This window comes from Myotis nattereri (genome assembly GCF_964212035.1).
Source record: "Myotis nattereri genome assembly, chromosome: 2".
Lineage (NCBI taxonomy): Eukaryota > Metazoa > Chordata > Mammalia > Chiroptera > Vespertilionidae > Myotis > Myotis nattereri.
Genome location: NC_138076.1, coordinates 67,829,225 through 67,853,647, shown reverse-complemented (window position 1 = coordinate 67,853,647; position 24,423 = coordinate 67,829,225). Strand labels below are relative to the sequence as shown.

The 24,423-nt window shown below is 34.9% G+C and overlaps 1 protein-coding gene across 5 annotated transcripts in view; it reads right to left on the bottom strand.

The window, feature by feature from the left end:
* PCDH9 (protocadherin 9) overlaps positions 1-24,423 on the bottom strand; it is a 944,108-nt gene that overhangs the window by 571,523 nt on the left and 348,162 nt on the right. The window contains exons 4-6 of one of the 5 annotated variants that reach the window (XR_013995530.1): positions 18,806-18,907; positions 9,276-9,375; positions 1,111-1,465 (exon numbers count right to left, since the gene is read on the bottom strand). The exons of 1 other annotated variant lie outside the window; for it this stretch is intronic. Coding sequence is in view for 3 of the 4 variants with exons in the window: in XM_081083302.1 (XP_080939428.1) it covers positions 18,806-18,907 (102 nt within the window). In the remaining variant the exon portion in view is untranslated. Of the gene's footprint in view, positions 1-1,110; positions 1,466-9,275; positions 9,376-18,805; positions 18,908-24,423 lie in introns of those variants that run through there. 3 more of the 5 variants (XM_081083302.1, XM_081083303.1, XM_081083305.1) reach the window with 3 other exon arrangements.

The following is a 24,423-nucleotide window of genomic DNA, read 5'->3' as shown; positions in this document are numbered from 1 at the left end:
GAAGAGCTTATATTTCCTTCTCATAAAAGTCTTTTCTTTCTCAGAAAGTCATTTCTATTTAAGAATACCTTGCCAGACTTTTCCATTTCTTCTCTACTTTTCAAATTCTACCCCTATAGTATCCTTTTGGTATCCTAAAACTTTATACTATTTTCTTCTCAGTGAGTTCTCCACCATGGAGCCATTCTCATCCTACTTTAAATGGTCAGCACATACTCCAGTCCAATTATAAACCACCCCTTCTTACTCTTCCAGCTCTGTTGATTCATTTGCCTATGTTGGGTCATTAAACTTATAAAAGGGATTTCTGTGTTAGGTGTGTTGTTTTTTAAAGGGCAAAGATGTCATTGAGCCCAAACTCTGGTCTGTGTTTTTCAGAGCACACCTGAGCTATTTTCAAAAGGTTTACCTCTCTCTGAGGACTTACGAAAGAAGGAAGGGAAAAATTGGTGCAAGGGGGATCCATTATTTATTAACTTTCTACTTTTTCTGCACAAAATGTAAGCAGAATTGAAGTCAGATGGGGCTGTGAGGGTGCACTCAGGACCACGTAGGTGTTCCCCGGGGCCTGCAGCTGGGCGGGATTGGAAGTGTCTGGGCAAAGCCACTGAGGGGGTTGTGTTACCAGAGGCCACGGAAGCTGCCTTCCCCAGCTGAGTGGTTCCCTGTTCACACTGGGCATGAGCCCAATTTGAACAGAGAATCTGCTTTTTTCCCCGTTTCAAAGGGCACATTTCTGTACACTTCCTTATATACAGGGGCACGCTGGGAAGAATGCTATTCATTTATAAAAGAAATCATAGTGTTAATTATTATAAGTGAGTGTTAGTAAATACCTGAGTAGCACTGCGATATGGAAGTGTATGGTCATCTGAAGAGCCATGAATTCAAGTCCCTTCTTAAAAATGTACACATTCATTCGAAATTGTTTAACAAACAGGAACTACACTCTTTAAATCCAAAAGTGACACTGAGATATTCTCTAATTCATGCATCTTGAGATACATATACCCCTGTGATAGAATTGCTATCCTTGCTATCCTCATTCAATATTGTGTTGAGTAATTAAATATTTCTTCCTTCAATTTTTTATTTTATTTTTGTTTTGTTCTCTCTCCCACAAACAAACAGAGTAACACACACACACACACACACACACACACACACACACACACACACACAATCTAGATAATTCCTTAAATTATTCCAGACATCCTTGTAGGCAGTGCTTTTTCTCTGGGCTTGTAGTTTTGGCACTCCAACACCAAGTTCACATCCTGGGCCATGACTTCTATTAGTGGATGTCTGGGCAGTCTCCCAATAAAGCTGAGCAGCTCCAGTATCATTAGTGGGCTGATGGTATTTCAGTTCCTCTTCCTTTCATTCCTCTTTAGTTTACTATTGGTGCCACCGAGCTTAATGAACCAAACCGCCTGCTCATGCATCAAAAACGAAGAAGTGTATTCTGCCATGGGAAAAAGAAAGGCTACTTTATATTTTCTACAGCAGACACTTTTTAACAAACATAAGTAGGGAAGAAAGCATAAGTAGAGGGATGTTAATAAAGGCTTTTAAAACTTTTAAATAAGGATTGTAATGACTTGCTACTGTAGAGCGCCATCATAAATAACATGCATTCATAAAAATAAAAAGTTATTGAAAGTGTTCTTAATACTAGCTACTGCTTTACTTTGGTACTAATTGTATTACTACTAATATACTAATGACTAAAACTGTATCAGAATTGACTATTATGTAACAGTTGTATTATAAAATATTACCTACATCTTGTATTCACATCATTGTTTCACATCGTCTCTGGTATTTTAAGTAAACTAGTCACTGGCTTAGAAGTAAAAGCATACCCATATTGCTAAAACTACTAAAAAACATTAATAGTAGAATCTAGATGTTATTTTCTTTATGCAATAATATCTAAATGTTCAATGGTTACATACCTAAAAGTCATAATACTGCTTTTACATAAAGGAGTAATTGCATGCCCAAAGTAGCTAATAACGATACATTTTTATTATATAGAGAGCGCTCTGAAACTTTGGCCCATATTTTGTGGTATTGAAGTCACTCTGACATATGAAATCACTGTGACATGTTTTTACTGAAGTCAGCTCGCAAATACCTCTGGCTATAAAACTAATTCATTTTATTCACTTCTGTCACAGTGAGGGAAGTGGGAAAGTAGCTACTCAAAATTGTCATTCTCATAAACTATACGCTCGCCTAACTTAGCTCTGCTCACGTGCAGGAAATAGATACTTGAATCACGGAGAGTGGATTCTGAAGAGGCAGGCGGTCCTGGGAACAGGGCGGGTTTTTGTAGCAGCCATAGCAAAGGAAATGCAAGGCAGAGTTTAGAAAGAGAGGGTGGAGCGTGGCACCGATAAACTGAAACAGTCTTGCAATCTTACTTTGTTCTTTTAACAAACACATTTTTATCTTCCATTTCCCCACCCAAAACAGCACTGGGTGGTGTTTATGAGTTCCCCCGACATTTAGAACCTCTTAAAAGCTGTGAGGACTCCTCCTCATGGAAGATGTGATTTTCCTACAATACTTTTCTATAATTGTGCCAGGGAGCTAAAAATAAAAATGACCTAAGTAGTTTCACCACAGTGAGAATCACAGCTCCATTGTAGAACTGAGTCATCAGCTTCCTGTTTCGGGGAGATATATCCAGGGTAGGAAATTCACTGTGCTGACTGCCCTCCTCCCGCCTCTGCTGGTGGAGATATAAGGTCTGTGGTGTGGTTATCAATAACTGCTAGGAACTCTGGCCGTAATCGAGTAGATAGCTGTAAAGCACTATCGTATTGGGAAAGTAAATGTGGTGAGAACCATAACAGGCTGAGGTTTATTGAGAAAGTCCTGATTGCTGTGCAGGCTGCGCACCTCTGATCTAGGGCCAAGGCTGTACACAGCAGTTACAGAATTTATCGAGTCTTATTTAAACTAAGCGTATGTCTAGCTCTCTCCATTTTTATTTCTCTTCATCATGCGGCAGGACATAATTTTCTGGTTTATCCCGAAACTTCTGTCCGTTCCATCCTTTAAGTCATTTGTCACACTTCTCAAGGTCACCAGGACGCCTCAGAAAAGAAGTATTTGTTTTGATTGATTGGTTCGCGGTGCTTATGCCGAGGAGTGCTGCTAAATGAGCCTTTTGTATTTTCAATGAAATGACTAAAGGGAGGGGAGAAGGGAACGAGTGCATCCTGTTAGCAAGATGCAGAAAGCACGCTGTGCCCTGGGTATCCCAGGGCTGTGGATCTAGGCCTGCCCTTTGTCACTTGCTCCCTGGTGGAAATGAGAACTTTGCCCTCCAATCATCACTACAAGGAGAGTAGACATTCTCTGGGTCTGGAATTAAAATAAAGCTGTCAGCAGTATAACCGTCAACATATAGAAACACTCTCCTTTTCCCTGACACTATACTGTTGCTTTCTGAGAAAGAGGCACATGACAAAAAGCAAAGTTCTCTCCTGCTGAGATGCTTTTCATCGTAACTGTGTACATCAGCTGTTGTTGAAAGAAGAGGACAATGGCTCCAATTCTTTGAAGCTGGAATAGTAGGTGTGGTATAGCATATGTATATACCAGTGTGTTGATTTTAAGCAAATATGCTTTTGGGGTAAGAGCTTCTTGCTTTTCTTAACAATTCAGTAAACATAAAGAGATGCAAGTAAACATTTTATCTATAGCAACTAGGGTCTCTATTTTGTATTTCTGAGTTGATGCCTGCTATCTTGTGCATATATTAGATGTATGAATTACCATGGCATTCATAAAAGATGTTTGACGTTCCATATATGGAAGAGAGAGGGACTTACTAGTATTTCCTGTGAGGTTATAATGTCATTTTTTTCCTTTCTCTATGACATCATGATTCTACTGCTTTCATTCTACACCAGTGATGACATTTTTTCATAGTTGCATTTTTAAATGTCAGATCTTTTGAGCTTATGATGATATAATTTGCATACAGTGAAATTAACCCATTGAGGAATAGAGTTCTATGAAATCTACACACAGACAAAGTCATGGAACCTGGCTAAGTGGCCATAACATTCTCCTTAGCTTGACTAAACTTTACAGTCTTGTTTCTGAGTCTAGGCACTAGCTTCCCTTTCCGTAGTGCATTTGCTAAAAACAAACAAAAAGCTCCTTGCAGTTGTAAATTCTGTATCTGCCCTTTTGAGATGAAACTCTCCTTTCTTGCCAGTTTTACAACTCAGAAATGTCTTTCTCAAAGACCTCTGAAATGTATTCATCAAGATGGAGACCGTTCATCTCTCCTCGTCTCTGTGAGAGGTGAGGAGCCTAAATTTGATGAGTAGCATTGGCCTATCACTAACCTACCACCTAACATTTCCCAGTGTTTTCCTACTGGCTTATTTATTTCCCAATGCTTAAAAACTCTCCTGCTCCTGTTTCAAAGGAGTTGAGTTCCATCCCTCTCCCCCATTGCAATATTCTTTTTTAAAATGTATCTTTATTGTTAAAAGTATTACAGATGTCCCCTTTTTTCCCCCATTGACCACTTCTAGCCTGCACCTCCCCTCCAACTCCCCACCCAGGCCTTCACCACACTATTGTCTGTGCATATGCATATAAGTTATTTGGTTGATATTCTTGAATAAACTCTCCTTTGCCTGTTTAACTCTATCCAGTGCAATTTTTCTTTGACAAACTACAACTACAACCATGTTACAGAATCGCTTTTTCACTTCAAAAGCTTCCTCTGAGACCATTGGTAGTTATTACGTCACCCTTAGGCCACAGCTCCTGGCAACCACTAATCTGAGTTCTGCCTCTATAGCTTTGCCATTTCCAGAATGTAATAGAAATTATATCATACACTATGTAGACTTTTATGTCTTTTTTTTCACTTAGCATAATACTGTGGAGATTCATTCATGTTATTACATGCATCAATGGTTTCTTCTTTTCACTACTGCATAGCATTACACTGTATGCTATCAGAATTTTTCTATTTTTTAATCCCCGTTCATAATTTAAATTTCCCTCTCCTTATTTCAGCGTTTGTCTCACTTACGATGAAACTCCCCATATGTGTTTTGTAGATGCATGCTGAATCAGGGTTAGACTCACTCAAAATGTTCTTGCTTTTCTTTCCCATATTAAGCAGAGGTTTTCCATGGTCTTGTGGATAAAAAGGGTAACACATACTAATAAGCTCAGGGGAGGCCTGCATGGTGGCCTTGCAAACTCAGAGACCTCCGGTATCCACATAGGATGGTCTAAAGTTAAAACATCCTAACCAAGGCAATTCGGGACAGGTAGCCATGCCCTAGGCCAGTATCTTCCTTGACAAAGGTCAACCTTTACCTTAACTGAGCATATCTATTGCCTACATACTATGCCTTTGGAATGTCTGTGTGATCCCCTTTTCGAGACTTCTCAGGGCACCATCTCCCAGCAGAGCAAGACCAAAGAAACACTCTTTATTCTCTTGTTCCCTTGCACATCACCTCTATATGCTGTACATGCTAATTGTTAACTATCCTATACCTACCAATGTAAAAGAAGGATGTGTCTGTTTAACTTTCTATCCAGGCTCAGAGATTTCCCTGCTTTGCTTTCTCCAGCTTCCCTAATCTATCACCAGCGGATTTCATGTAGCCCTTTTATGTCTTCCCCTTTGATTCTGATGTATAAAATAAGGTGCAAAACTGCCAGATTCCAGAGCATTTTCTCAGTCCTTTGAGATGTTGCTTCCCAGCAATTGCTGTCAGTTTGGCTCAAATAAACTCATAAAAATTCTCCACAGGTTTGGACGTTTCTTACGTCCACAGACTCAACTGGTAAATGTCTTATATAATAATAACCCCATTAAATGAGTAAGCAAACCAGATCTCACTTTGAAAATAATACAAATTTTTTCAAAACATTGGTAAAATGCATGTCTACAAGTTGTTTAAAATTACGTGTCAATGAGATATGCTGAAATTTAATATTATCCATTTGTTTTAAGTAGCTATTGTGTCATAAGTGCCCATTCAAGTCAAAATAGAGTTAATTCAGCTAAAAAGTGCAATTAAAAGCAGTTTGGCCTATTGGTCAAAAATATTGAAATAAATATCCTATATAATAAAGAGCTAATATGCTATTTAGACCAAACAGCAGAATGAGTGTCTGGACGACCTTCTGGACAACCTTCTGGATGAAACTGGGGCGGGGCTGCAAGGGACAAGCCCTTTGCACAAATTTCGTGCATAAGGCCCAGTACATCCATAAAATAGAGCTATTAGATAGTAGAAGGCTATGGGATCAATTTGAAAAAAATATAAACCTTTTTCATTTAATAATGCTTTAAAAATTTTTATTGATGTGGGCTAAACTCACATACATAAAAGTTTATTTAAAGATTTACATATATTTGCCCTAATCGGTTTGGCTCAGTGGATAGAGCGTCGGCCTGCGGACTGAAGGGTCCCAGGTTCGATTCCGGTCAAGGGCATGTACCTTGGTTGCGGGCACATCCCCAGTAGGGGGTGTGCAGGAGGCAGCTGATCGATGTTTCTCTCTCATCGATGTTTCTAACTCTCTATCCCTCTCCCTTCCTCTCTGTAAAAAACCAATAAAATATATTAAAAAAAGATTTACATATATATATATATATAAAATCCTCAGCTGAAGATATGTTTTCAATTGATTTGACCAGGAATTGAACCGAATACTCTTTGATCCACAGGCTGATGCTCTAACCACTGAAATAAACAGGCCAGGGCTACAATAATACCTATTTTAAAAGTATGAATTTCATTAATTTAGAAAGCAGTATCAAAACTACATGCATTGTGCGTTGTTTGTTGTTTTGGGCTGCTTTTTTAATCTTTAGCTGACCCTGAATGAAATTATTTGGGATAGTGTAACTCCTGGGCATCAGGAACCAGCCACCTTCTGCAGTTAGAGAACAAACTTATAAAAGAAAGGTTGCATGTAATGGCAGTCCCCTACTTTATTTAAATATTAAGATGTAGACATTTAGTGTGGCATATTAAATAGTAAAATATATTGAGAAAGTAATAAATTAATAAATTTTCTTCTATTTTCATATTACCCTACGAATCTAAAATCTAACGGGCTAGTGTTTAGTATTAGTAGTCAACCTGAAATTATATTTCATATATATATATATATATATATATGCAATACTTAAATTTTACAGAATATACTTTTGACCAATATAAAATTTTAGCAATTTTTATATGTTAAAATTCAGAAAATGTCCTTATATATAAAACTCAAACATTTGTGCCTTAATGACAAGAAGTGAGAGTTGTCTACCACCCAAAATTAAACTCTATTCTGTCATCTTTCACTGTACTGTAGTGCTTATTCAACATATCACTGACTTTGGCTTTTATTATTTTGTAAAGTACATAGAAACTTAAAAAATTAGCTTCATTTTTATTTTAAAACATCTTATCAGAAATAAAAAAGAAGATATCATACATGTAATAAGATACATTCATTGTTTTAAAAATCAAACATAAAAAAAAACAAAAAGAAAGCAGACACATTGAATGAAAAACAATGACAAAAGAAGCAGGAATTTAACACCAATATGAAAGTTTGTGAATTTCTGTTCTTTAAAGTGCATTATTTGAAAAATAGGCATATGTAAATATAGTCATATATCATCAAATATTTTGTCTAAAAAGCAAGGTGGATTTAGCAATTAAAAAAAATATGTTTAGCCCTAAAGGGTTGGATTCCCAGTTAAGGGCACATACCTGGGTTGCAGGTTTGATCACTGGCTCAAGTCAGGGTGCGTGCACTAGGCAACCAATTGATGTCTCTCTCTCTCTTTTACTCCCCCCTTCCCTCTCTTCCACCCTCTCTAAAAAGCAATGAAAAAAATATTCTTGGGTGAGGATTAACTAAATAATAAATACATACATACATATATACATACATACATACATAAATAATATGTTTACTTTGATAACAAGTGTGTGGATAATATACACATATATAAAGTTTGTCATCACATGTTCATTTCTCATTTTGTTTTATTTTATGACATGTATCATATTTTAAAAATTGAGGTCTTACTTAAATGTTAAGAGTATTAATTTAAACTTCAGAAAATTAATATTGGCCTATAGGTGACATAGGCCAGCATTTATTAAAATTTAGTTATATGAGATATATTAATAGGTATTCTTTGAATATGACTTTATAGTCAAGTTATTTTATCAGTGAGTGGGTTAAAATATATTTTAATAGATTTATTCACTTAAAATTGGTTAAGTGCAGTTATACATTAATCCTATTATAAATCACCAAGATGCATTACTGAGGAAAGAACTTTTTAAACATATATATATATATATATATATATATATATATATATGTATTTTTTTTTTTTTGCAAGGAACATTTTATGGGACAAATGATCCATGAGGCTAATAAACTTTGACCTGTGATTGGGATTTAGGCTAACAGGAGCAGTAGCTGATGAAGTGAAAGAGTGCTATATTATACTGTGAGTACGGAAGCTGGTCACAAATACTGGATCTGCCACCATCTTTGTCAGAAGGGTTAGAACAGTGGCTAAGAGCACAACCTATACTAGATTCTCTGGAGGTGAATGTTGCCACAGCCTCTTATTTTCTGTGTAACAGTGTGCAAGTCATTTGCCTCTCTCTGCTCTCCTTTATTCAACTATAAACCAGAGTTATAGGAAATTTTACCTTGAAGAGTTGTTCATTCAGTTAATATAATCAAAACATTTTTGAAGTCGTTAATGAATTAAAAGTGGTATGTGTCAGCTACTTATGAACAGTGGCTTTCAAACTCTGACAGTGACCGATAATAAGCCATCCATTTTACATAGAGACACAGTATAAACACTCAAACTTACAGAAACATACACAATTGAAATAAGTGATATGTACAATAATACTTAATGACTTGATATGCCATCCACTCCAATATTTCTATTCTCTTCTATTTTCTTCTTGATCTCCTTTCTTTGTCTTCTCAATCTATTCTGTTATAACCTATTTATTCAATTCTATACAATTATTTCTATTCTGCTCTTTTCCTATCTATTAAGAAAAAGTTGGTACTGATACTCAAATTGCAAGACACTAATTTACTAATGACCTAATTTACTGATCAATATTTAAAACCTGTCTTCAGTCATCCTGTTCACCTTACACATAAAACCCATTAGATATTCATAATTTTTTTTCAAAAATTCAGATTCAGATTCCATTCCTGACCTGCTGGATATGGCTCCCCTGGTGGTTCTAGCCCAGAATCCATCTATGCCATTCATGACATGCGGTAGTCACTGAATGCTCCTCTAGGTTTCCTATAATTCTAAAATTGAAGAAGTAAAATGACATTGAAAGAGGTCTACTTAATTCATTCTGTATTTAATCAATATGTAATGCATGCAACACAACATAGAGACATTGTTTGAACTATCTAGAGGAAAAAATATAAGTTCAGACAACACCTCCTCAATAATTAGAGAGATTCTATAATGCTTCTATTTTTAAAAGTTTTAATATCTTAAAACTCAAAATTATATAAAGTTAGAACAAAATCTAAAATGCAGTCCAAGATGAGATTATGTACTTTATATTATTTGCATTATTTTTCTTTTGCATAAAAAAGTGCCTCAAAACATTTTAAATAGGTAAAACATTCTTGTATCTATCTACGATTTTATGTACTATAGAACAGATAAGAAGAGTAGCTATAATTCTATCACCTTTCCTTCCAGAATTTGGTGATATACCAAGCAATATCTAATAAGTCCTCCTTTAAATCATGGTATGTCTATAAATAGTGATATTTATATTATATAAATATACAAAACATCCAAAAATCCATTTCAAATTTAAATCTTTTATCAGAATTTATGTAACTTACATCATAATTTAGAACATATTTACAAATCCTACAATATATTCAGACAACTCAATTTATTATATGAAATATTAGGTATTCTCTATAAAACATTATTAGTGAATATTTGGAAATTAGAATGAGTATTTTATGATATGAAATGCTTTTGTGAAAAATACTGATTTAATTGAATTAGTCAATATGGTCTTCTAACAATAGATACTTTGATTTTTTTTAGATTTCCAAATCCTAAAATAGTAATTTAAAAATGATCTTTTAGTTCTCAAGCATCAATAAGTATAAAATAATTCATTCATTATTATTTTAATATAAATACATTTTTAAAGAAGTTATCACTTCCTATACTAAATTTCTATATTTTCCATTTCTATAATCCTCTCACATATATTGGTATTACTTTTATTCCTCCCAACTTTTATTCTCTTCAGTATCCTGTGATATATAGCATCCCAATAAATTTTGTGACCATGTACTCTAGAGGAGTTGAAATAAGAAACATTCTGTCAGGCTTCCTCATTATTACCCAAAGATGTGCAGAATCCACTGAAAACCACACTTCTATGTTAGTTCCATAAGCAAATGCCTGCCTGTATTAACCACAAGAAAATACTATTTAGTTGAGTTAAAAAACCAACCAAACAAACAAAAAAACTATGAGGTAGCTGTATTTTTCTCTCATTCTCCCAGTCTGGTATTATTTATTGTCATTTCATGTGTGGTTTCCATGCTGATTCACCAGGTAATTGATTTACACCTCTTTATATTCTACATTTTGCTCGTTCTGTTATTATCTTCAGGATCCTTCCGTGAAAGACACTATGGCTGTCACTTATTTAAAAGTTTCCTCCCTTTCTCTCTGTATACTCCGTTCCCTCCACAAACAGCTGCGCCACAGCTGTCACTCTGAATGGCAAAGATGTCTTTGGTGACAAGCTTATGCCTGTGGCACACAGCATGGCTTCAAACAACTAATTAGCAGGAGCTGAGACACAACAAGTTTTAGTGAGGTCCATCAAGCCTGCGACCACTGCTGACACCCTCAGCAAATCTGTCAAATGCAGCTCTTCCTACGGATAAAACCAAGTCCACTAGCTTCGTGGTGAGGAAGAAATGGCAGAACATGTTTAATAAAAAGTAGAAGAAGGTGATGGCCATCCTTTATATAGGGTTAACTAATTGAAAAAAAAATATATTGAGCTGTTGGAAAATTTGACAGCTCATTTATATCTGTTGCTTGAATACAGGGAATTCAACTGAAAAGTTCTCCATGAATTTCCAGTGGAGTTCATTATTCAAATACATTTATTTAGCTTCTGGAAAACAGTAACGTATATTGTCTTTAATAATAAGGGGCTATTTCTTATTATTTATAAAATCAGATTTACACATCTATATAAAGGTGCAACCCTACATCAGATTTGTTTTTTTCTAATAATTATATATTCACATATAGTACATGTGCAATTGTTATAGATGAACTTTGATTTTAAAATCCAAATCTATGCCCTAGCTGGTTTGGCTGAATGGATAGAGCATCAGTCTGTGGACTGAAGGGTCCCAGATTTGATTCTGGTCAAGGGCACATGCCTGGGTTGTGGGCTCGATCCCTAGTCGGGGGCAAACAGGAGGCAGCCGATCAATGATTCTCTCTCATAATTGATGTTTCTATCTCTCTCTCCCTCTCCCTTCCTCTCTGATATATATATATATATATATATATATATATATCCAAATCTGTAAACAATATATCTATAAATATGCATATCTAAGTTTAAAATTACATTTTATGAATGTTAAAGTCAAGTATATTAAACACACTTTGAGAAATATTATGTTGTCATTGTTCTCAATAATTAGAAATGTATGTAGATATCACATTAAACAAGTAATGTAAAGTTTGAAGTCTTTCATTTTGAAGTATGATGAGGTCTTGATAATGAAACCAGGAAAGAATTCTGATTGAAAAGAGAAAACAGCCAGTGAAAATTTCTCAACTCTGTGATGTATTCTCCTAACACCTGGCCTTCACACATGCAGTCTACTTGAGGAACCTACCACCATATCACACCACTCCTGATCATTCACCTAGGGGACTCCTTCAAGTCTCACGTTAATATTATGATCATTTTCCTCTATTAGGTTAAATTGCTGCTGTTATGTGTTCTTCTTGAATCTTAAACATATCTTACTTTAGCACTGCTTACACTATACAGTACTGAATATAAGAGCACGACCCTTAGACTATACCATCTGAGACACAAAGAAACATGCTTACATGCTCAGCTTGATGAATTTAGCATATAATATAACAGTGTCTCTGACATATTTGTGGGATATTTTGGAAGGAAGGAAGGAAGGAAGGAAGGAAGGAAGGAAGGAAGGAAGGAAGGAAGGAAAGAAGTTTCTGTCTGGCATTGCATTTAACATATTACCCTCTAGGCTCATCTATGTTGTTGCAAATGGAAAAAAATCATCTTTTTATTGTGGAATAATATTTCTTCTTTATCTTCATATATTGATGAATACTTAGGTTCCATCTATATCTTAGCTATCACTAGTAATTTTTCAATAAACATAGGGGTTCATATAACTTTTTGAATTAATGTTTTCGTTTTCTTTAAATAAATATCTAAGGATGGAATTGCTGATTATATGGCAGCTCTATTTATAATTTCGGAGGCAACTCCATATTGCTTTCCAGAGTAGCTGCATCGATCCGCTTTCCCACCAAGAGTGCACAAGGGTTTCCTTTTCTCCACATCCTCACAAATACTTGTTATTTGTTGATTTATTGATGACTAGAGGCCCGGTGTATGAAATTTGTGCATGGGGTTGGGGGGTGGGGGGCGTGTCTGCTCAATCCAGCCTGCACCCTCTCCAATCCGGAACACTTTGGGGAATGTCTGACTGCCAGTTTAGGCCTGAACTGGCAGTCCCGCTACCCTGGTCTCCCCTAACTGCCCCCCTTGCCTACATGGTCGCCCCTTACTGCCCCCCCTGCAGGCGTGGTCACCCCCCAACAGCCCCCCTCTGCCAGCCTGGCCTCCCCTAACTGTCCCCTTCTGCTGGCCTGGTCACTCCTAACTGCCCCCCTGCTAGCCTAGTTGCCCCTGAATGCCACCCCTGCCAGCTTAGTTTCCCCAAACTGCCTCCCCTGCTGGCCTGGTTGGCCCATGCAGCCTGCTGTTCAGTCGTTTGGCCATCCCTCACTAACCCCCCTGCTAGCCTGGTCACTCCACGCAGCCTGCTGCTCAGTCATTTGGTCGTCCCTCACTGACCCCCCTGCCGGCCTTGTCACCCCACTCAGCCTGTTCGGTTGACCGTTCAGTTGTTTCAGATGTGACAGGCCCTGACTCTTTATAGATAGATAGATAGATAGATAGATAGATAGATAGATAGATAGCCTTTCTGACAGGTGGGAGGTGATATCTCATTGTGGTTTTAATGTGCATCTCTGTGATGATTAGTGATGCGGAGCATCTTTTCATATGTCAGTTTGTCTTCTACATTTTTTGTTGACAAAATAACTAAGTCCTCTAGCCCTTCTTTAACTGAATTGTTTGTGGGGATTTTTTTGGTGCTATTTGAGTTCCTTATATATTTTGGATATTAATCCTTTACCAGATGTATCATTTGCAAATATGCTATCCAGTAAGTAGGTGGTCTATTTGTTTTGTTGATAGTTTCCTTCACTAGGCAGACATATTTTAGTTTGATGTAGTCCCATTTGTTTAGAAAAATTTGTTCTTATCAAGTAAAAAACAAAAATAAACTGGCTTGTAAATCAATTTAGTATTATTAGTGAAAAGTTATTAAATTAATAACCTTTATTACTCACAAATATAACATGCATTATAACTAAATGGCAAACTATTATTTTAATTTAAATGGTGATATCAACTATAATACCTATTCTAAGTACTGAATACATTTATTTATTAAAAGTTAATGGGTAATATCACTATATAATACATCATGAACAAAAAAATTCAAGTATGTATAGTAAAATGAATATGTCAAATCCTGTTTAATTAGGTCCTTGACTAGTTAGTTACATTTAAGTTTAATCAGTGATAAGTGCAGAAAAGAGAAGAAAAAAAAATCAAGATATATGCAAAATAGTTTTGGTTTTACCTCTCTCCTTTTTTTGTGAAAGTCCCAAGACAATGTTACCATTTTGCTCTGACTACATTTGGTAATGTTAATTAAAACAGAGGTGTTCTACGTCACATTACAAACACTGAGCCCGGTGTATTCATACCTCTTAGTGTGACCAAGCTCAACATACACGCATAATCTCATTTTTAGCTGAGGGAAATAATGCTCACCTGAACACTATTGTCCTAAATAAGGTTTTAAATGTGAAATAATTGACACAGAAGTAGTAATGGTTTTGTGCATTTAGTTCCTTTCTCTGTGACACACTCTTCTCACTCTCCATTTGATATATTTTATATCAAATATTTTTATCAAGTGCCACAATTGGAATGTTTGTGCAATCAGCTATAACTTCTTAAGAATTTCTGAATCCAGCAAAACCTGTGTTGAAGATTGTTGTAAAAGGTCAGAAATATTTCCTTTATCGAAAGGACTTTCCCAATTTGGGTCTAGAGACTTAGAGCAGCAGTCCCTCCTCGGCTATCTTCATCCACCATCTGCACCCATGAATTTCACACTTGCGATAACTGCCACCTTTTCCAAGTCTGGCTGCTGAAACTCACACTTATTTTAAAGCTCTTCCCCCAATCTCCCTAACTCTTAGAGTTAAGATTTCCATCTGACATTGATTTTCAGATTTCATTGCTCCAAGAAAAAAACAAAAAACTCTTATCTCAAAAATTCATACACTGAACATTAGACCATTTTGTAAAAACACTCTGCCTCAAGCATCAAAAACAGTGTCAGGGAACAGCTACTCATACTAAAATGCAGTCTTGTGTGAATTCCAATAGCTATGAGACATTTCCTACAGACTGCAGAATACAGGCACTGAGAGCTCTGTCTGCTTACTTTCTATGCTGTTTCATGGGTAAAGCGATTTGAATCTATTAGAAATAAATGGCAATAAAATGTATAGCTCAAAGGTGCGTAGTGAAGGTAATTTGCATCTGTGGTATGAAAACAATGTGCACCTATTCATGTCTTTGCTTCTTTTTTAACCATTGTGGTGCTCTGTGTGCCCAATGACAGAAGGCCTGCCTGAAGGAGAAAAGTTAAACATGATAGCTTAAATTTAAAATCAAACTTCAGAAAAATCTCAAATGTGAACAACTTTCTTAGACACTTGTTTAGAAAAATTGAATGCACTTCCAAGGTAGTTACTCCAGAATCAGAAAACCTGAAACTGGTTCTAGGCTATCACTATCTAGCTCTGTGACCGAGGGCAAGCTACCCCAATGTTCTCATCTTTAAGTTACATGTCAGCTGTATGCATATGGAATCTCTATGGTTCTTGATAAAGAGCCTGTGATTTTTTTTAAAAAAACTATCACAGAGTAGTTAACCTTGCAGTTTCTGAAGCCATGTTGTCATGTCTATATTTCAGCTCCACTAATTATTATCTGTGTGAATTTGGGCAATTTATGTAAATTTTACATGTCTCAGTTTCCCATTTGTAAAATGGAAAAAATAATAATAGTACCTAGTGAAGTTGTTGTCAGGATTAAATGAGCTATATTTTAACAATGGTAACATACATTTTTGTCTACATTCTAACATATCTTAAAGCAGAGGATACATATTGAACCATAAATAATAACTTATCAGAGCTTAATTAATAGAAATTTTTTCCTAGTTGTACATGAAGTAAAGCATGTTTTCTAAATTGAGTTTATTAGGGTGACATTGGTTAATAAAAGTATATAATTTTCAAGTATGCAATACATCATCTGTATATTGAATGGTGTGTTTACGGCCCTAAGTGAAGTATTCAATAATATCTTAGGTTAGATGAAGGTTGATAATACATATGAAGTGCTTAGAATAGTGTCTGGTGCAAAATTTGCCCAATACCTGATATTAATATTTATCCATAAGCAATAATTGTCATATCTAAGTTAAGAGTGATATGCTAAGAATAATAAATGAAGAGTGATTAAAACCTTGCTAGTCATATAGATCTTGGTTTTATTTTGTATCTAACGTCATAATACAAATTTTATAACTTCATTCAGATTAACCAGTATCAATTGACCCAAAATGTGATCTACTCAAAGAACAGTATAGTTTTATAAAATTAAATATTGTTATGGTAAAAACAATAAACATCCTCCTTTCTTTAATTTATTAAACTGTTTAAGGAAAAAAGACTAATTTGTAAGAAAGTAAAAAAAATAGTAATATACATTCATTAAGCAAGCTTAGCACATTATTCAATAAAATAAAAATAATAAGAGCATACTGCAGGCACCAATTTATAGGTTATAATTACCTTTTGTTATTAATTTTCAAGAATGATTAATACTATATTAATAACTTTTAAGAAACAGGCTATTAAAACTTTGTTACTGGCCTGCAGATAGTAAACGTTTATATTAAACTCTGTCTCCTAGATTGCTTTGTATAACCCCAAAACTGGATCACATCTGTCCTCAAGTTTTATTTTATAAGAAACATCAGAGATTATCACTCTGCATTTAAAAAACATATACTTCAGAAACTAGTCATATTATGGTTAAAAGCAATTTTAACTGATCAAGAATAAAATGTAAATGATGGTCTAATATGCACATTAAAAGTTTGAAATAGCCCAGTCGGTGTGGTTCAGTAGTTGAGAGTCAACCAATGAACCAGGAGGCCACTGTTTGATTCCCAGTCAGGGCACATGCCTGGGATGCAGGCTCAGTCCACAGTGTGGGGTGGGAATAAGGCAACCATTAAATGATTCTCTCTCATCATTGATGTTTCTATTTCTCTCTCCCTCTCCCTTCTCTAAAATCAGTAAATAAATAAATAAATAAATAATAAAATAAAAGAATTTTTTAGATGTTTGAAATAGACCCTGACACTAGGTACATGCTACAAAAGTATTGGTTGTTGTCACCATCTTGATTTAGAACACTTAACAGAGAGAAGATTTTATAGATGACCTAGTCTATAATCATTCAGACTAGAATGGGTCTGAAATATTATGCTTAAATTATAATTTGTGGGATAAGAGATTTCTAATACAATTTTGTCTACTTTATTTAGAAATATATCACTGTAGGTTTAATTGTACTGTTCTTAGATCATTGGAATGATAATATACTAGTAAATTAATACCATAGCTCTGAGTATCGTTGTTTTTTTTTTTTTCTTGTCCACATTGCTTAGAACTTTAGTTAAATAAACCTTGTACAATCTGTGTTTTGTGCTTTTACATAATATCTAGGGCTAAAAACACATGGTTATTAGAAAACTATTTTAATTATAAACCTTTTAAACTCTACAAAAAATAAGGTAATCTTTAGTAAAGTTTTCCCAAAGCCACCCCACCTTGAGCAATCAGACGTCTGGCTGGTAGAGCTTCTTTACTCAAAATACACAGGCATGAATATGATATAAAATTTATCTAATTCTTAGGAATTGAAAACTACTTGGATTTCAGTGGCTTTCAGATCATTTGGGGTAGACTTTGTAAAGATTTATTTATGAATAAAACTTATTTATTATTACACAGAGTAAGGCTTATTGCATTATTATTGGATGAATTAAGGGTGATTAATGGAAGAAACTCCTGTCTTCTAGACACTTAAAACATACATGGTGATGATGAAAAATCCTAAAGGGCTAAAAAATTATGCTTCTTCTCTCAACTGTCATGTGAGTAAGACTTTGGGAAAAGGAAGATAAAGACAAAAATAAAACCAAAATAAGAAAATGAATATATGTTGTAGCTTAGAATAATTTTTTTTAATATTTAGATCCATATAAACATAAAGAAAAATATGTGAATTAGCAGATAAAACTGTACAAATTATCACTTTGCCCTTTTCTACCTCAATTAATGGATTGTACATAAAGAAGTTTCTTATCAATAAAATTTGTATTAATCAAAACAGTTTGTCAGACATATTACTATCAATGCTTCTGAAAATGATAGATCCTTATACTTGGCAAAAACAAGTACAAAAAAAACAACCCTTTTCTGCCCTAACCGGTTTGGCTCAGTGGATAGAGCGTCAGCCTGCAGACTGAAAGGTCCCAGGTTCGATTCCAGTCAAGGGCATGTACCTGGGTTGCGGGCACATCCCCAGTAGGAGGTATGCAGGAGGCAGCTGATCGGTGTTCCTCTCTCATTGATGTTTCTAACTCTCTATCTCTCTCCCTTCCTCTCTGTGAAAAAATCAATAAAATATATTTAAAAAATGCTTTTCTGTTAATAATAATCAAAATATTTTCTATAACTTTAAGGGAATGAGAAAAAAATCTAGCTTCAATGAGAATCTAGAATATACATTAATATATGCATACACACATACATATCTGTCATCTATCTACCTATCTATCTATCATCTATCTATCCATCTGTCTACATGATGTTATGGCTGTGGAAAATAAGTAGTAAGATGAATTAATTAAAAAATACAATAGAAAAAAGTTTCCTATTACTGTCTCTAAAACAGGTAAGAATCAACACTGTGCATCCAATGACAAGAACACTATACTATATTCAATAGTTGGGCCATTACCAAAGAAGCAAAATATTATTGTTCGCTTTCCCCCCCCATAAAATTGTTTACTTAAAGTTGTTAAAAATGTACTAGCATAAAAATATGAACATGAAAAGGTCAGCAAAGAGCATATTTATAATAGTTAACTTATAGGATTTAAAATCACTATGCAAATGCGAGTTCCTCAGTACCAGCATGGTCTCCATGGAGGTGCGGCCTACCTCGCAACGGCTTTCTTCATTCTCCTGCATGTGGAAGCCCGCAGAGCTGGGACAATTCTGAGGAGTGACAGGAATATTGTCACTTTTGCTGTGTGAGTTACACTGAAAGAGATCACCAAATAATTGTGACAAACTACTCCACATTTAGAGTGTCTATTGAGAGACATGGTTGTTTGCTAAGAAACTAATTAAGGAATACAATTTGAATTAACAAAGGTTGACTCTACACTCATAGTGCATGCGATGATATTGAGCCTTTGTAAAAAAGATAAAAAATAAACCAAGGATGAACAAAAACAAAATTTTAGCTTTACTATTTTAAAAGCAATATTGATTTATTATGCTTATGATTTTAGTAGCTAAAACTTATATTTAATAGTTAAAGTCATTAATAACTCACACATTACTATGTGTGAGTGTAATTCTCTCTCACCATATATATATATATATATATATATATATATATATATATATATATATAACATGTTAACCTGTGACATAAATATTATTTCCACTTACAGAAGAGGAAAATAAAGCATAAAAATATTTTAACAAGGTTGGGCTGCTACCCAGCTTTCTGGGACCATGTTCCATACCTTATCTACCACATGCATGGCCTTTATAAATGATGCATTTGAAATAAATAAAAATGAAAAACTAAAAAGTTTTAAGGTCTTAAAATATTACTTCACTTTTTCCTGCACCAAATATATATTTAAAAACAGGTTAACTAAAATAATTCATTTGGAAATAAATGTGAATTATAAAACATAAGCTATGAAGTTATGACTTGGCCTTTCTCTGTTAAAATACTAAGATGGCTCTTTTCAATATTCCTCACGAGTTTTTATATAAAATAAGATATATACTGTCTATTATCCTATTTCCTTCTTCCTTAAATCTCTTGTTAGATTCAAGACAAGGAGTGTTTATAAGTATTGCTATTTGATCATTTATTAAACATCACATTGGTATTTCTAAGATTTTGTTAATAAAAGATACTGTAGTGCTTCCACAATGGATTCATCATTGAAATATAACCATTCCTCTCCCATAAGACTACAACAAGCACACAGAATTTTATGGCATAAGTAGGAAAAACAATATTTTTTTTAAACTAGTGTGTCGCATTTTCTGTCCACTAATGAAATTTAACTTTCCCCATCCCAAAGAACAATTTTTCATATCAAAAACACTTTATAAAGAAAAATAAGTTGTAGACTTTAATACATTGAGTTTAGTATATTCTTATTTAAAGACTACGATTTTATATATTTACATACATTTTAAAATGCATTACATTTTTAAGTGATTTGTAATTATTTTGAAACAATTTTAAAGCCATAGAAAAAGGGCAAAAAAAAATTAAAAATATTTCCAGGACATTCTTCATTACATTTTGAATATATCAATTACCATGTATTTTTGTTTGTTTGTTTGATTAAGAGAAATAGCAATATGGAAGACTATGAAGCCATGACTTTCAAACCCAAGAAACTTTTGGCATGAAAAACATTATTTTATGCCTGTCCTCTCCACAAACAATATCCATCAATCCTGTTTAAAACTTACCTCCCCTAGGAACGCTTTATGGGTAACTAAACTAATGGCAATTGCCATTTTAACCTCTGCTTGCAACCTAAGCAACTTTTAGATGTAGTTTATAAAATGCTGCTCTACCAGTATTAATTCTTAGAATGACACTAAGCTTGTCTAAACCACTTCACTGTTAATTATGAAGGCCTTTCTGATATTTCTCAATACTGGCTTCCTTAGCTTTCTAAAAAAAAAAAAAAAAAAAAAAAAAAAAAAAAAAAAAAAAAAAAAAAAAAAGTTTAGATCTTAAAACAGTTATTTTCATCTGTGATGTTCCTAGACATTTTAATCATTCAATTCCTGTCCCTAGCCTCTCCTCATATCTATTCATGCTGATTAATCTTTTAAAAACATCTCATGTATTATGCAGTTTTTCTCCCTAGAAACATTTTCTCAATTCCTGTGGCCCAGCAGTGGCTCGCACCCTGGCTGTATTAGAATCACCTGGGGAGTTCCAAAAAAATGTTCATGACTAAACCCCAAGTCACACTAGAGAAATTTATAGCTAAGGCAAAAATAGTTTTTAAATATCCAGGCAATTCTAATGTGCAGTCAGAGACGAGATCCCTGGGTTAAGGTTAATATTTCTTTGTCTCGCCCTCTGGACATTAGTAGTAAATTTTGGCCTCACTTTCTCCTTTTCCTTATTTAACCCATCATGGGCTAGGTGTTTTTTTTTTTGTTTTGTTTTGTTTTGTTTTTGTTTTTGGACATATCATTATGCCTCTGAGCCTGAAAAAAAAAAAAAAAACCCACAAAAACACACACTATCTTTGAATAAGACTTTATACCTGCAAATACAAGATTTTCTATATTATCTATAAGAACACTCTGAAGAGCAGTAGAAAATATAATCCTTCTTTAATAGGTAGAAAAGACACAGGTTCAGATGTATCTAATGCCCTTTGTGCAAGAATTTCCCAGGGAATTGCACCCTAAGTGACAAGACTTAGGCAATCACTACTCTGCCATATCCCCCTTATGAGCCCATTAATTTGTTCATTTATTTACATATTCCACTCTGTTTATTCATTTTTTATTAGTCATTTGCTGAGTACATTCAATGTTTCAAAATTGTATTGGTTCACCCAGATACAGCATTTACCATTTGTAATACCCTCACTCTAACAGTGAAACCAAATATAGAAACAAACAACACTACAATATGTAAAACTATAAAAAGGTATGCACAGATAGCTAAGGGGCAGAGAAGAGAATGACTGGACTACTGGGTGTGACACATGAGCAGAGTCTTGAAAGATGGGCTCAGCATGAATTCATGCCAGAAGGAACAGCATATGCAAAGACTAGTAGATATGCATTCTCATGATTTGGCCTGTGAGTTTGACAATGCTTTAACCATAAAGTATGTGATGATAAATTTGAGAATGGGAACAGAAATTATTAATGCATTAAATTTGACAGTAGACCCAATGACAAAAAGTTATAGGATTAGACTTAATATAAGGAATGACTACCAACTAATGGCTACCAGATAAAGGTGCTTTATAAACAGTGGAGGTACCAAGGATGAGTTTTAGTATCACTCCTTCTCTCCTAACCTACCTAGGGGATTACAGTATAAGCAGAATGAGTGCATCTGAAATACTACTGTGGAACTCAGGTAAATCCCTGCATCTCAACAATATTTGGCCAACTGAAAATTATTTGTTTGCCAAATTTGCTATGAATAATTATGTAATAAATTATAGTTCAGTTAGATTTGTTTAATCAGATTTAATGTTGCAGAAAACATATGTAAATCAAACTTGAAAGGTCCAGAACTCAATAACAGCAATCATGTTAAATGGAAATCACTATAGCCCTGCTCTGTGTGGCTCAGTTGCTGGGAATGTTGTCCTGTGCACCAAAAGTTTGCCGGTCCAATTGATTACCAATCAGGACACATACTTAGATTGGGGGCTCCTACAGGAGGCAAGTGATGAATGTTTCTCTCATACATAGTTTTTATCTCCCTCTCTCTTTCCTTCTCTAAAATAATCAGTAAAACATATTCTTGGTGGGGATTTTTTTAAAAGAAAATCACTGTAAATACCTTTGTTTTTATTTTAAAATCAATTTGAAGTTTTTCATTACCTACAATTGATAGTCATTATCTAAATTCTTGGATATGTCTTTTCTCTCCCATTACATCCATGCAGTTCGTGGGAGCTTGTCCTTAACTACCTATAGAAATACCTGCTCAAACCTGCCTCATTACCAGGAATATTAGCTCTTTCATTTTTGACACAGGATTCTAAGAAAGCATTTCACAGCCATGATATTAAGAGAAAAATATCAACAGTAGCAAAAGCAACAAAAGTTTTATGAAAATAATCACAAAAATAAATGGCACAGCTGTTTTCTTTGCTAAAAAGGGGTTTGTTCTTTACATTTTCCACCCAAGTCTATAGCAGCGATATGCCGTTATTCTACTCCTTCTACCTACTTACAAATCAATGTTGTTTGTGAAGAATTAATGGCACTGTTATAAATTGTGTGCAATCATTATAGAAGCAGTAACCTTGCATTTTTTGTTCTATATTTTCTAGTAAATAACAATTCTAGTTGCTAACTACTCCATCTGAAAAATTTTTCCTACCCATTTTAAGAAGCTAAGAAGTCCTTTTTATAAAGAGTTGTAAAACTTTTGATACAAAAGCCCTGGAGATTGATAAGAAATTCACATTTACAGAAAGAAGCTACTTTAAAGAGCTGTCTATACTTGCTGTCTGTAAGGTCTCTCCGTACATCACTTTAGAGAGCCCACATGTATCAAATTTTCACCATCTCTATGCCCCTGATGCTGCTCTATCCTGATCACCAATGATGTCCACATTAGCATATCAAAGGGCAATTCTCAGTCCTAATCTTGCTTTATACCCCGACAACTCCTTCCTTCTGGATCACTTATGTCATTACCTTTCCTGGGCAACATAAACTAATGGGTTTTTTCTTACCTCTCGTGTTCTCTTTATGGAATAGTTTAACTGTTTGCATTGTTATTGTTAAAATCGAGAAGCCCGAAGCAGATGAGGCCTGAGTATTTTCTCAGAAAGTATGTTCTCCAGTGGTCCCTGACTTTAAAATGTATTATCAATTAGATGCATGGACAATATCTCACTTATAAGCAGAGAAGGGTAGAACTCTTAGAACATTCCTGAACATGTTTATCTTAAAGCGCATATTATTTTAGTGCTTCTAGAAACTGATAAAGCTCATAATTTACAGGATTCATTTAGTAGGTTCTTATCATTTCTAAAAATTGGTTTCAATAATTTAGTGTCCTAAAACTTACTCTGTCTCAAATCAGGAAGCCTTGAGTCTGTATCTACAGCCATCTCACTAATATCTTCTACTAGAGGCCCAGTGCATGAAATTCTGCACTGGGGGAAGGGAGGGGAGGTGTCCCTCAGCCTGGCCTGCGCTCTCTCACAGTCCAGGATCCCTTGGGGCATGTCCAGCAGGTGGACATCCCCCTCCAGTCCAGGACCCCAAGCTCCCTACTGCCTGCCTGCTTGTTGCTCCTTACTGCTTGGCTTGCTGCTCCTTAGCACTGTCGCGGAAGCAGGAGAGGCTCCCACCACCGCTGCTGCGCTTGCCAGTCATGATCCTGGCTTCTGTCTGAGTGGCACTCCCCCTGTGGGAGCACACTGATCACCAGGGGACAGTTTCTGTGCTGAGTGTCTGCCCCCTGGTGGTCAGTGAGCATCATAGCAACCGGTTGTTCTGGTCTTTCCACATTAGTGTTCACTTAGGTTTTTATTATATAGATATCCTTCTCCATTGGTTTATTTTTCTGTCATCATTAAATATATTTGCAAAACAAAGTGAAAATTCTCATCAGATTTTGTTGAACATGTAGGTATTCAGCATAGGTAATACATATTTTGACTCAAAATAAAGATGCAATATAAATTTTAAAACAAATTCCATATAAATAGCTAGTCAAATACCAGAAATATAGAGGACTAGAATGCATATAAATTTTAAGATAGAGATTATTAAAGTAGAATGAGCAA